Source organism: Saccoglossus kowalevskii, chromosome 3, assembly GCF_978046115.1.
Source record: "Saccoglossus kowalevskii chromosome 3, keSacKowa6.1, whole genome shotgun sequence".
Lineage (NCBI taxonomy): Eukaryota > Metazoa > Hemichordata > Enteropneusta > Harrimaniidae > Saccoglossus > Saccoglossus kowalevskii.
In genome coordinates this window covers 29,295,072-29,309,156 of record NC_140643.1, presented here as the reverse complement: position 1 = coordinate 29,309,156, position 14,085 = coordinate 29,295,072, and the positions used below count along the sequence as shown (strand labels likewise).

The 14,085-nt window shown below is 36.6% G+C and overlaps 1 protein-coding gene and 1 pseudogene across 1 annotated transcript; one reads left to right on the top strand and one right to left on the bottom strand.

Annotated features, from left to right (window-relative positions):
* The first annotated feature begins 2,907 nt into the window (after nt 1-2,907).
* Nucleotides 2,908-5,400, top strand: LOC100369733 (E3 ubiquitin-protein ligase TRIM45-like). The gene has a single exon (XM_085497436.1). It carries the CDS (start codon nt 2,908-2,910, stop codon nt 5,398-5,400), a length of 2,493 nt encoding a protein of 830 aa, XP_085353562.1.
* A 3,851-nt stretch (nt 5,401-9,251) lies between these two features.
* Nucleotides 9,252-12,060, bottom strand: LOC100366776 (E3 ubiquitin-protein ligase TRIM71-like; annotated as a pseudogene).
* Nucleotides 12,061-14,085: the final 2,025 nt, after the last annotated feature.

The following is a 14,085-nucleotide window of genomic DNA, read 5'->3' as shown; positions in this document are numbered from 1 at the left end:
CAATGGTGCAAGAACTATCAACCCTACGGGTGATTTGTTTTATGTAGCTTCATGATTATGCCACCAACTGCATGGACTCACAGACGCGGCATCACAGAAAAAGGAAGGGAGTTTCAAGCCTGGTTACATTTCTCATTTACATTTTATTTTTGGATCTGTAATAGAACGATGACCAGAATAAGATGTCCCGTACAACGCTTGGTCACATTGTGTCTTCGAATAACTGCATTTTATTTCTATTTTTATTAGCACATTATCTTTCAAATTTCAAGCATTTTGACAATGACTGGATTTTTTTTTTAAAGTGCTGCATTGTAATCATATTAAAATCTGGGATAAAATTGCTTGGTGTCCTAGTTTTTGCGTTAATAGCGATACGGAAAGAGTGTACTCTATGCGATGTAGGTTGTTGGGTCAGTGCAAAGTGCACATGGAAATGAAGGTAGACGATAGACGGCGCAATAACACATACTAAACTGGTCAACTAATGTAACAACTGTTTCTGGCTTTTACTCTGTAGTCTGCATGGGCGTAGGTAAGCCTAACTAGGTTTCGATTGTATACAGCAGCGCCACCAGTGGTTGTTCCCGGCTCCATGTGTCGAGTAGACACTACTCTGCATTGGGGTTTGTGACAATAAAACTGTACAATTACGAGTTCATACAAATTATTAGTTTTGCCAAATTATTATTATTGAAATGATTAAAACAAATAATCGTATTGGTGGATTTCTATTGTATTGCGGGTGAATGTTTGGAATAGGTAAATGTGTATACTCAGTTGCTATGTACAAAGACTATAAATCCTAAAACTTATTGTAGTTGATTATTATAAAATACAACCCCTGCGCCGCCCCTCGCTGTATGTATGGTGAGTTGCGGATAAAATACCGTGGTACTCATTCCCAAAGTGTCTGTGCATTTCCATTAGAATTTTACAGAAGAAGGGTACGTGGAGGGGTCGAAATCTGATACGAAAAGACGACAGATTGCAGTTCACCGAAACGCTAAACAGACCGGCTAAAAACCCCATATAACAATATTACTCTCATTGGTAACAGACGCATACATACAAATATCAGATACTGAAGGTATTTTAGGACAATCGATAATGAACAATACCATTTGAACTATTTTCCTAATTTGGAAAGTTAGAATGAGTGTTGATGAATGAATGTAAACACATTCTGTGACAATTATATGGTTAATACTTACGAGAAATTTGAGAAAATGTATGTGAAGTTATTGCTGAAGTTTGGCAACCTGTACCTGATAGCGTTCGTGATAGCGGACTGAATGCTAAATCACGTCTCGCCAAACTATAAAGGCGGAGAGATAAATCACTCCACGAACTTTGTTACGTACTCCAGTACACCCATTTCACACGACGCCGATTCTACCAATCAGATCACAGGATTCAAGAGCTGTAGAAAGAAAAAATCTAATTGGAGACTGGGGTACGTAACAAAGTTCGCGGAGTGATTTATTTCCCCGATTGCGAAATAGTGCATATATAGTTTGGTGATACGTGAATTAGCATTCAGTCCGCTATCACGAACACACATTGGGTACAGGTTTCCAAACTGCAGCAGTAACTTCATCGAGTTTTTCTCAAATTTTCGTAAGTACTAACCATATAATTGTCATTCATTATAACGGATAAGCGCACACAGTATATGTTTACATTCATCCACACTCATTCTAAATCTCCGAACTAGGAAAATGGTATTGTTTATTATCGATTGTCTTAAAATATCTTCGGTATGTATGTATGCGTCTGTTTCCAATGAGAGTAGCATTGTTATATGGGGGTTTTAGCGTTTCAATATGTCGGTGAACTTCAATCTGTCATCTTTTCGAATCAGATTTTCAACCTCTCTACCCTTCTTCTTTATATTTAGTATAGAAAAGCGCAGACAATGTAGGGAAGAGTACCACGGTATTTTATTCTCGACTCACCATAAATACAGCGATGGTGGGATTATTTTTTACTACAGTACGTGATATACGTTATTTTGTATAGCAACTAAGTATACACAATTATCTATTCTAAATTTTAAACATTCTCCCTGAAAACAATGGAACTTCATCAATCCTATTGTTTGTTTTAATCATTTCAAGTAAGAAAATGAACATTTGGCGAAATATATAATTTGTATAGACTCACAACCCCCAAAGTAGAGTGGCGTCTACTCAAAGCTGTTCTAATATGTGTGGTATGTGAGTTATTACCTTACCTTCCTTTCCATGTGCACGTAAATAAAAATACGAGTTGTAGAACGTTATTCGAACATACAATGTGACCAAACGTTGCATGGAACACTTTAGTTTGGTTATCGTTCTATTGCAGATCCAAAAATAACAGAAATATAACCAGGGTCGAAGCGCATTTTCATTTGGATGCCGTGGCTGTGGGACCATGCCGTTGATGGTATACTCATGAAGCTATATAAAACAAATTCTCCAGTGGGTTGTCAGTTCTTGTACCTTGACTAAGTTACATTAAGTCGTTAACTTATGACACATGGTGTATAACTAATTAGAACCACGAGTCGAAGGTGGACATACTGCTATTCCCACTTGAATTAATATATTTTTGTGTTGATACCAGAAGAAATGTGAATGTTACTAATAATTTGTGCAGGGCATTTTCAAAGCGATTGCAACAAAATTATGTGTTATACCATCGAAGATAAGTTGCACTTGTCAAACTGTTCACAGAGTTAATTTTCCCTATTTCTGTGTAACTGCTTATATTTGTGTGAGATGGTGTGTAATCCGGGTAGTTAATTGGTGCGTTTTACAATTACCATACTAAGCCAGTAATAAATATGCAACTGCTGATAAGCTGTACAGAAAATCAAATCTTAGATTTACCCTTGTGTTTTCCAGACAACAGATGACTACAATGGCGGGAATAAGTGATACAGATCTTGTACGTCAGGGTGAAAATAAAGTGCCACTGAAGTGTTCACTATGCAAGCATGTGTATGACGTCACCGACAGACTACCTAAGTATCTTCCCTGTCTTCATACATTCTGTGCAATTTGTCTAGCTTATGCTGTTGGCAGAATATTCCAATGTCCCGGATGTCAACAAAAGAATTACATCCCCATACACATAGACATAATTCCAACAAATTTCGCATTTCTAAATTATAATCAATTGCTTTGTCATAAGAATCAGATTAAGCACAGTAAACTACCATCCCGTCAAAGCTGTTGCCGTAACAAACAAACACTGAATGTTTCACATTGTTCGGACTGTGATGCATACCTTTGTCAATATTGTCATGACAACCACGATCATATTGAGTATTTGAAAACACATGAAGTGAAAACTATTGAAGAATTGAAACAGTTATCAGAAGATTCACTCATCTCGTTCTTTCATCAAAAACGATTTTGTTCAAAAGGAAGGGGTCACACTGACCAGAGAATAACACTGTACTGTGATCATCGCAATTGCCAGTCACCAATATGTCTGCAGTGCGCCCTCTTAGAACATAATGCAATTTACCACCAGCCAATCAACATAGAGAACGCAGTTTTGAAATACAAGGAAATAATCAACGGCAAACTTGACAAAGCAATCGATAAAACTAGGGAGATATCTCTCCAAATTAATCAAATTAATCAAGAATTATCCAACCTTAAAGATAACACTACAAAACAAGTAAATGATGTTGAACATTACTTCTCTGAATTAATCAAAAAAATCAACAGTAGAAAACAACAGTTGGTCTGTGAAATCGAGAAGCAACACAACGTACTGCAAACATCGCTCAATATTGAGAAAAAGAAACTACAGATGAGGCAATATATCGTTGATACATCTGTGAAATTCACAGAATTCACACTAAAATATGACAGTGATGTGGAACTATTGACAACTAAATACGATGTATGCAGTCAACTGGACAAGGTCTCATCACAAACAATACCAGATCGCAAATCAACGACAGAACAGTTCCCGAGATTCTTTCATCCTCAGAGTGTAAATCTAAATATGGTAAATAATACAGTGTTTAGTGGGCATCAAGGTAACATCAGTTGTGACGTCATCAAGAATGATGCGGTAGTTGGTAAAACCTGCAATTTCACTATAACCCCACGTGACATGAATGGTAAACAACTTGGTGTATCTGCAATTCCTGTAGAGGTCACAATAAATGACCCTGATAACCGAAATGTTGTCACCACTACAGAAGACAATGGCGATGGGACTTACATGGTAAAGTACAGACCACAGAGAGAAGGAAAACACCACGCGGCTGTCACCTTCTACAGTACGCCGATAGAGGGCAGCCCATACATCATCAATGTAAAACCAACAAGGAAGAATAAATGTAACGTTTATACACATGGGAGAGTGGTGAATATGAATTGTACAACAACCATTCATTATATTTCCGACTGTGATGACGTAGAAGCCTTACCTGTCATAGTCCGTGATCCTGACAGTCGACATGTGGAAACTCACATTACCACGAAACATGACGTGACCTTCAAACCTACCAAGGTAGGAAGTCATGAAATAGTTTTGAATAAGTATGATGCACCAGCAGACTCCAACCTGTATATCATTGATGTGATAGATACCAAGGGACTGTGGAAAGTAGGTAGGACAGGGGTGAACAATGCAGAATTCAATACACCTGTAGGTATTACTGTTGATAAGATGGGAAACGTTCTGATAGCAGATGCTGGTAACAAAAGGATACAGATACTTGACAGTAATGGCAAATACATTGATCAGATACTGCTTGATTCAGAGCGTCCCATTGGTGTTGCCATGGCATTGAATAGTAATATTGTTGTGGTAGAATTTGACACTAAACATGTTCATATATACAGCGAAAATAGAGAAAAGATAAAACAGTTCACATATAAAGAATTTGTAAAACCTTATGGCGTAACTGTCAACAGTAAAGGACATATATTGGTAGCTGATCCTAAGGCACATTGCATCTTTGTGTTTACATCTGATGGAGATTTCATAATGAAGATTGGGAAGGAAGAAGGTGAAGGTAAACTGAATAACCCCCACTTCGTTGCTACTGGCAGGAATGATGACGTCATTGTGTCGGACACTTATCAAGGACTGGCATTATTCACCAAACATGGACAGTTTATACGTAGAATTCATCAAATAGGAGACGATGACAAGCTATATGACTGCACTAGTGTTGCAGTTAACAGTGATTATAGCATAATAGTAGCCGACGAACAGTCCATACCACATAGAATATTGGTACTGACGTATGACGGTACGCTTATTCGATCTCTTGAAAGTCAGCACCATAAACTGAGCAGACCGCTTGGTGTAGCTGTGACTGAAGATGGGTATGTTCTGGTACCTGACTTCGGCAACAACTGCATCAAGAAATACAAATTGTAAACTGTATTTCGGTTACCTTCAGTCAAACTGAACCATACAGATGACAGTAAATGAATATCTACATGAAAGTATGACTACTCTGACTTCATCAAGTAATGTTGGCCATATAGTACGTGATCAAATCAAGACCAACTAACAGCATCGCAATGAGTACATACTACGATATATCATATTATTATACACCAAGCTCCGAAGCATATGGCACTGAACACTGCAATAATTACAGATTATTCACAAAATATCGGAATTTACTTCCGAAACTACTATTATGCTTTCATTAACACTGTAAAAACTATCGAGCAAATTTATTAGTGTAGTGACATTGCGAATATCTTTAGAAAGTATTATAACATGCAGTAATGACAAGAAGAATAACTTTAAAGTTCAGCAGCCATAATACTGCCACCTTGATTGAACTCTTAACTGCATAAATAAATAAATAAATAAATAAATAAATAAATAAATAAATAAATAAATAAATAAATAAATAAATAAATAAATAAATAAATAAATAAATAAATAAATAAATCATTGTCAACAGGACAATACATTCTGAGTGTCAGTATCATGTACATAAAAACAGACTGAGATTAGCTTAAGACAGAACACTGCAGGCAATGTGGATGCAAAATTAGTTCATCCTTAGTCTGCTCTGTTTCGGGAGTTTTTACATGTGCACATATGGGAGTAGTCTACATTATTTATTTCACTATTAGTCAACAGTATGTGAATTATTTTGGTTTACTGTCAATCTCATTTTTGAGAAACAGTAAAATAATACGCATAAATACCACAATGAAAAAACATTTCCGCGTTAAAAACCCACTATTTTTTTCAATACTTCTGGATATTAAAAAGTACCACTTTTTTAACATACGTCACCGAGTAAAATTTTGAAATGTATATCCTTGCCATAGGAAACAATGGTATAATGCACTAAAGCAGACAAAACATGTTATTTTCACTGTTTTTTTATTTTGAGCACGGTGTCCCCATATTTTAATTTTCTTAATGCCTGTACCATGATATATTAATTAAATATACGTCTACTCATAATATTTGAGAAAGTTCGGTATAAATCGCATTAGTGTTCATTGCTTTATTATGTCATGAAGCTATTCCCGACACCATGAAATAGCATTCTTTTGTGTTATAGTGCTTATTTTGAGAAACTTGTACTAATTTTTTTCAAAAATCGCTATATTTAGAACAATTCCATAGAGCACAATGTTAAAGACAAATGGCATTTTATTACATATTTTAAAACCCAGATTTTCTTAATAACAATAAGTAAACTTCATGTGATCACTCGTATTCGACGAAATTATCACGTGATATTGTCACCTGATTCCTAAGACCGATGAAATGACTCGAGCTAGGTCTCTCTCACAATAAGTACACCATCATTAGCAATATATGATTTTTTCAGCGTATTGTCACCAGGCTACAATTTCAGATATGGCATAATATCTCTAATATAGAACCTATGGTAAAAGCGTTATAACACTCAGTCAATGACCAATATCAAGTAAAATACAACAATAATGTTCTTGAAAATTAAACTTGTAATGCAGGAAGTACAATTTCCTGGTAAATGAATACATTCTTGGTAGTTCCGGGGCGGACATCCGGGCATTTTCACAGCCTGGCAATCATCACGGTGAAAACAATGGCCGAAACTTCCAGAAAACGGTTTGTCAGCATCCTTTATTCTTTTGTTTAGCTCCCGCGAAACGGAGCTTATGTGGTACCGGTGTCTGTGACTCTGTGACTAAAATTTGTTCCACTGATAACTCAAGATCTACAATTTCAATTCAAATGAAATTCGGCACACAGCTAATATATGATGAGTAGATGCGCTGATTAGATTTTGGTGCAATTCCATGCATATTAATCAATTATTGCATTAATTAGTCCCCGTTCGGACGCAGTATCTGTATCTTAGAAATGCCTGGACCAATCACAATCAAACTTTACACATACATCATACATGATATTAAACATATGCAGGTCAATTTGTTTCATGATATGATTCAAGATGGCCGAATGGCGGCCATTTTGTGCTAAAAATTATCAAAATCAAGCATTTCTCGGCTGTTTACAGATGGATTTTGTTCAAACTTGGTATATACATTAGACATTAAAAGACCTTGATGCACATCATTTTGTTTTACAATCTGATTCAAGATGGCCGAATAACGGCCATTTTTGTGTTAAAAAATCCTAAAAATCAGGCATTTCTTGGCTATTTACAGATGGATTTTGTTCAAACTTGGTATGTACATTAGACATTATGGGACCTTGTTGCAAATAATTTTGTTTTTCAGATAAGATTCAAAATGGCCGACTGGCGGCCATTTTGTTTTAATGAATGTGGTTCTCGTGCCATATCTCTGACTTGCTTTCACTGATTATGTTCAAATTTTAAATATTCATTATACATCATGTTATAGATAGACAGATATATTGGTTTGATGATCCTATTCAAAATGGCCAAATGGTGGCCATTTTTGTGCTAAAAATCATCAAATATCAAGCATTTATGGATGAATTTCGTTCAAATTTGGTACATACATTAGAAATTACAGGTTCCTGATGCACGTCATTTTATTTTTCAGATTGGATTCAAAATGGCTGTCTGGCGGCCATTTTGTTTTAATGATTGGGCTTTTAAAGCCATATCTCTGAAATGCTTTGACTGATTATATTCAAATTTTATATATTCGTTATACATCACGTTATATATATATATACATGTATTCAAAATGGCTGATTTTGAATGCTGTTTCAGAGCAATATCTCTCAATATGGACAAGTACTTGTTTGACGATCAGATACAAATGTCAATTTTAACGTTAAAAGATCACATTCCTGACATGGTTATATTCCAGCCATATTACTATAAACAAAACTATTTATCTTAAATTTGATAACTAACGGGGACTGTGCCATGCATGGCTTATTAATTTATAACTTAGAGTCCTTAAAGTTTCTTAACAAATAGGGTGAGTAGTCTAATTTGCATATTGCAAGAACGTATTCTGACGCAAAAAATAAATGGTAATATTTCATTGGAAGGTCTGCAAATTTGCGAATTTTAGTATATAATGATTTATTATATCATGATGGATGTTATTTGAGCAGATACAGCGACTAAAAACATCAAGTGTATGCGAGTATGGGGAGTACGCATGCGCAGTTACAAGAGTGACGCGGCCATTTTTTCAGTTTGACGACAAGGCAGTACCCTTTCCGATTTTCATGAACGCAAGTTCAATTTCACTTAGTGCGTCATATTCATCAATAGACAAAATCGAAGACAAATGCCGTACAACTTTCTGCCAATCTTGATTCGTAAATGTGCTGGTTACATGTCACAGTCACTTGGGGGCTGAACATCAATAAATACTAAATACAAGGAAATACTTGCTGTTACGGCACGCCTGATTGGCTGAAAATGAGTATGCTCACTTGATTTACCCAGAACTCTGTGCGAATCCCCCTTGATTCTGCAGCGATTCTGGCTGCTGGCCATTTTTGATCATGAAATTGTCGGATATCATCAGAAAACGCGGGATTTGTGCAGTTTTGAATAAAACCAAGTTAGCGATTATAAACAATGGTTATTAACGTAACACCTGATCCCCTCTAAAATTTTTGTTTCACATTTTAAGGTAAGAAATCGACATTTGAAACCGACAGGGTGTCGATAAACTAGGTGCCATGTTTCACAACTTGTTTATTTATATACGTATAGCGGGTGATTTTTTTTCAAAAAAATAGTATTTATTGATTTTCAGCCCCCAAGTGACTGTGTTACATGTACAGTGTTCTCCTCGAGCCTGCGTCGCTTAGACAATAGCCGCGTAACTTTCGTTTCGCTCGCGATTCTGCAGTGTTCTCATCAGGTCTTTTAAGGGATTGGGTCCGATACTGTTCTTTCTTTCCACGATACTGTTTCCCTCAATCTGGGCCCTTTCCAGGCCATTGTTTTGCAATGATGAATCAGAACAGAACAATTCATGTGAACTGATCGATCCTAACTTATTATCTGGATACTCGTATTCACCTGCGGATACTTCGGTCTACTTTCAAGCATGAATATAGAAGGAAATCAACGATTTTTTTTCAGTATCGTTCAAGACTTTGCAAGAAATTTATTTAAGAATCACAGTGATCACTACTATTGGGTTCAAAAATTATTTATGATCAATCAAAATATAGTGGCCATGGCTGTCGGTTCAACCCAGTACTGACCTTCACCGCTATTGCAACACCACGAGCAGAGAAAAGGAAAGCTGAATCTCCGCGTCTACACTTAATCCATGTATAAGGCAGACACCCGACAGCAACAGGAAGGAAGTTTGTCAGTTTTATTCAAGATATAAATTTTCTATTTTACGCATTGAAGCTACACAACGTGACTGAAAGCACTTCCAATGTGATCTAATTTGTAAACAATCTCTTTGCACACGACTCCCAGTGTCTTCTCCTCGAGCAGACAGTAATGTTTCACATCTGTTTTCGATTGGTTTCCATCTTACTCAAATAAAACGAAGGAGTTGATTCCTATTTTACTTAGTGTTTATTCTTGTTTGATATTTTTAAACAAAAATGCACTCGTTAAACAAATAGTAAATATGCGAGTTTTTTGTTTTTGCCGAACGAGGACAAGGAAGACAAAATGGCGGTAGTTTTGTGTAGGGTCGATCGCGATCTTCGGTTTGTATCAAAAGCACGTCTCACAAATGAAATATTTTTTTTGAGCGATAATTTGATAGCAATTAAACAAATTTCAATCGTTGGCGTATGTAAGGGCTGGATCACTTACTTTCAAGGGCTCAAAGTCGGGACGAACATTAAACTACGATGTTTTTATTTATCTGTTCTAGGTATGTTGTACAGACTTTTTAGTTGTACTATTTTGATGATTTAATTTCAAGAATCTGTCAAGGAAACAGTCTGTTGTTACTTTACATGTTTACGTAGGTTTAATTTAGCAGATTTTACTTGTCAGCGAAAATAGCAAAATTTGCCCATTGCGTCAGGAAGATCTATCCCGATTTGCTGCACTGAGGTTAATTGCGGTTTTTACTACTCCGTCGCTAATGACACTAATTACCAAGAATTAAAAAACAAAAACCCATAAGAAATCAAAGCAAAAATTATTCATCTGCAGAGACAAACCCCGACCTCTAGAAATACCTCATTCATAGAGTGCCTCATTAGTGTCCTTTGTTTACAAGTATAGTGTCCTTGCATGTTTTTCAAAATGCCCATATCAAAATCATGTGTTTCCATATACAGTATGTCTTAGATTCTCAGACATCTTGATCAATTTTATTGATGGATTGACCTACATGCATTTACATTCACTTATTAGGCAAAGCCTATACCTTTTTAATACATGCTCTGATCACACGGGAGCTATTTACAGTTTAACTTTGATTTTGTCATATTACCTAAAACCCTGCAAATAGAAGTGTGTATGGAATTATGGAAAGAAACGGTGTGCATTACCATGTGATAACTGTCATAAGGATGATTGACATGGAAGAACAATTTTAATCTACCAGGTTTGCTTGTGATTCCATAAAAAAGAATGTTTACAACTCTGGAAGGACAATTGGAATCTACCAGGTGTGCTTGTGATTTCTTCTTCCCGCCATAACCAACAAACGCCGTACTCTTCACCAAACATTCAGTTACATCGGTTGGATGAAAGCAGTGTAGAAAATCTTCAACTTTTACATCGTAAGGTGAAACGACTCTGTAGGACACTCTGTCCATCTGTCTACTGATGTCATCTTTTGCTGTTAATAGTCCAATGTCACTGCTATGTTTGAATGCGTGTTCTGCAAATTCAGCAGTGCTATTAGTGACTGTAAGTTCTAATTCAAGATCATTCTTTTCGGTTTTTAAACTAGTTTTAACCAAGTCTTATAGTTTTTCACCTCAGAGAGAAGTTCTGTCTTCATAATTTCTCGTTTCTTGAACTTAACAATTGATCGAAGAAATTTGTGATTTCTCTTTGTTCATTTCTGCCACTGTACTTTAAGTTGGCCTGCTCCGTGTCTATCTCCCTGATGAAAGAGTTCAACACGTTGATCCCTTTCTTCAAAACTTCTAACTTTTTTGTATGATTCCAGTGTATTTTCCTAACGCCTTCTCCATCTCGATTGGTTCATGCCCATCCGCTTTATTGTGATCCAAAAACGCGCATTGCAGGCAAATAGCTGATTGACAGGCTTGGCTATCACAAAATAGTGTAAGCTCCTGATTTTGATGATTTCTACCTCGAGAACAATAATTTATACGTAGCAGCATTGATTCATTTATACCTTTCGAAAATTCTGTCAATTCCTCCATTGGTTTCTTCAGTTCATGGGTTTTTAAACCAAGTGAATAGACATGTGCTTCATCACAGAGATTGCAGAGGAATGAACGACAATTAGTACAAAACGAGATGGCAGTGGCATCTTGATTTCGGTTACAGCTTTGACATGGAATGAAAAGTTTCTTGGTTACTTTTTCCTGGGTTACATAATATTGTCTCTGATTTTGTATGATAACATTATTAGGGATACCATTAACCTCGTTATGTGGAGTTGGTGTTTTTTGTCTGCATTCCGGGCAATTGAATTCCTTCTTTGTCCCGATATGTTAGCGTTGTGTGTCTGTTTGTTGGAAACGAGAACATCATTATCTGGTTACCATAGTGATACTTGCGACCTATAAAATAATTCGATGACATGACGCACGACCGGGGTTTCAACGAGGCCATTTGACAACGTGTTGGCTGTTCTTCTACTCGGTAAAGATGAAGACTACATTGAAGATTAACTCTCCGTGCTACAACCGAGTATATCACAGATTGAGACCTCTTCCTTGGTGTTAAGTGACTGTGTGGACTGGCTAGGTGGAAAACTACATCTGGGAATAGCCTATCCGTGTCACAACCGAGTATATCGCAGGTTGAGACGGCTTTTCTGTCAAGAGACTCGTTAGTAACAGGTCTCACAAACACATTACAATATCTGCATAGTTTTTTTTCTTATGTTGGGTTATTTTTCACATATTTCATACAAGTTCCAAATGTCTGTAGTCTGTGTGAATTATAAGTAGCTCATTTAGAACAGAGACAGGACACTCGTCACTGTTTTTCCATCTATGTATCAATACCCCCAATAAATACAGTTAGCTTGATCGTAAAAGTATTGGCGATCCGCTCTGCTAAGATTTCCATTACAGAGACGCCGGCACGAAATTTTGCATGGGGAGGGGCGAGATCTGCTCACCATCCCTTGCGTGACCTTACTAAGGGGTCCGGGATTGCTCTCCTTGAAGAAATTGAAATCTAGATCCTCTGAAACGAGATTTCCTGCATTTTGAAAGGCAAATTTTGCTGACACAAATGGTTTTAGCTTGATTTTAAGGCAGGTCGCTCCCAACATTTTTTCAAGGGGCGCCCCTGCCCCCTGCCGCCGCCACTTCATTAAAATCAATGTTGTGTGCGTATGTGGGTGGGATGGGTGTGTGTCTGTGATTTTTCTATGGTTTACGTATTAGTTCTTCTGTAATTTTTGTTTTGTGTTTTTTGGCTAGGCCGATTTCGCCAAATCTTGACATGCAGATCACTCCTTCACTCTACTTAGCTGGTAAAATCTTAAACAAATTCTGTCCTACCGTTGCCACAGCAACAGCTAACAAATCTAGAAAATACAATCGCAAAACGGTCGGTAATAAAAATTATAACAGCTAAATACGCGGTAATAATAAAGTGATGAGATCCCCGAAGACTGAATGCTCTTTGCGAACTTCGTAATCAATGTGGGTGTGTCTCAGCAATTATTCTGTATCAAGACAAGAAGTCCTTGACCAAAGATAATAATTTATTAACTAAAATCAGATTAACTGACCCATACTGTAAATCTTTGAAACTGGGTTATCGGAAAATGTGGCGTTTATATACTGTAAATCTGTAAGTATTTGGTTATATGCCTGAACCGCTCGATGAGTGAATTAGGATATCATTGGTGTTTTTGTCATTCTCCTAATTAAAAATAATCTCATGAAACCAACTGCGCGCATATACCATCAACATCAAGTGTCACTAAAGTCAAATAACTGTTCTCGCTAACACATGTTAGAGTTACCTGTTATGGGTGATATCAGTATTATCACGACATTGTTTGCCCACTGCCAACTATATATGCAGTAACTAGAGTTAGCGAGACTAGCGCAATATAAACGTTACCTTGGGATTTTGATTTCCCGAGTGTTCAAATAATAGAAGCTAACATTTTTGGACTAACGTTATGTAATTGAAACACAAAACAAAAGTATTAGAGGCTATAGTTAATATGGGCAAATGATTTGCTTGAGCCATTGGTAAATTTATCGAATTGATTTTGTTGTGATAATGTATACATGTATGAACAATTATGTGAATATGGTGTTGTGTGTTATATGAAGTATGGTATGTCTTAAGTCTTTTGGTTATGTTATTTCAATCGAGACGGGGGGGGGGGGGTTAAAGTACTTGATCAGAAAGAATGATTACATTTGTTGTTTGGCAGTAAATGGCTTATTTGTACTTGACTGTGACCCACCCACCACTTAATGTAATTTGGTCAGTTGCTATTAGACATCACTAGCATGACTAGTTGGAAGACAATCATGTAA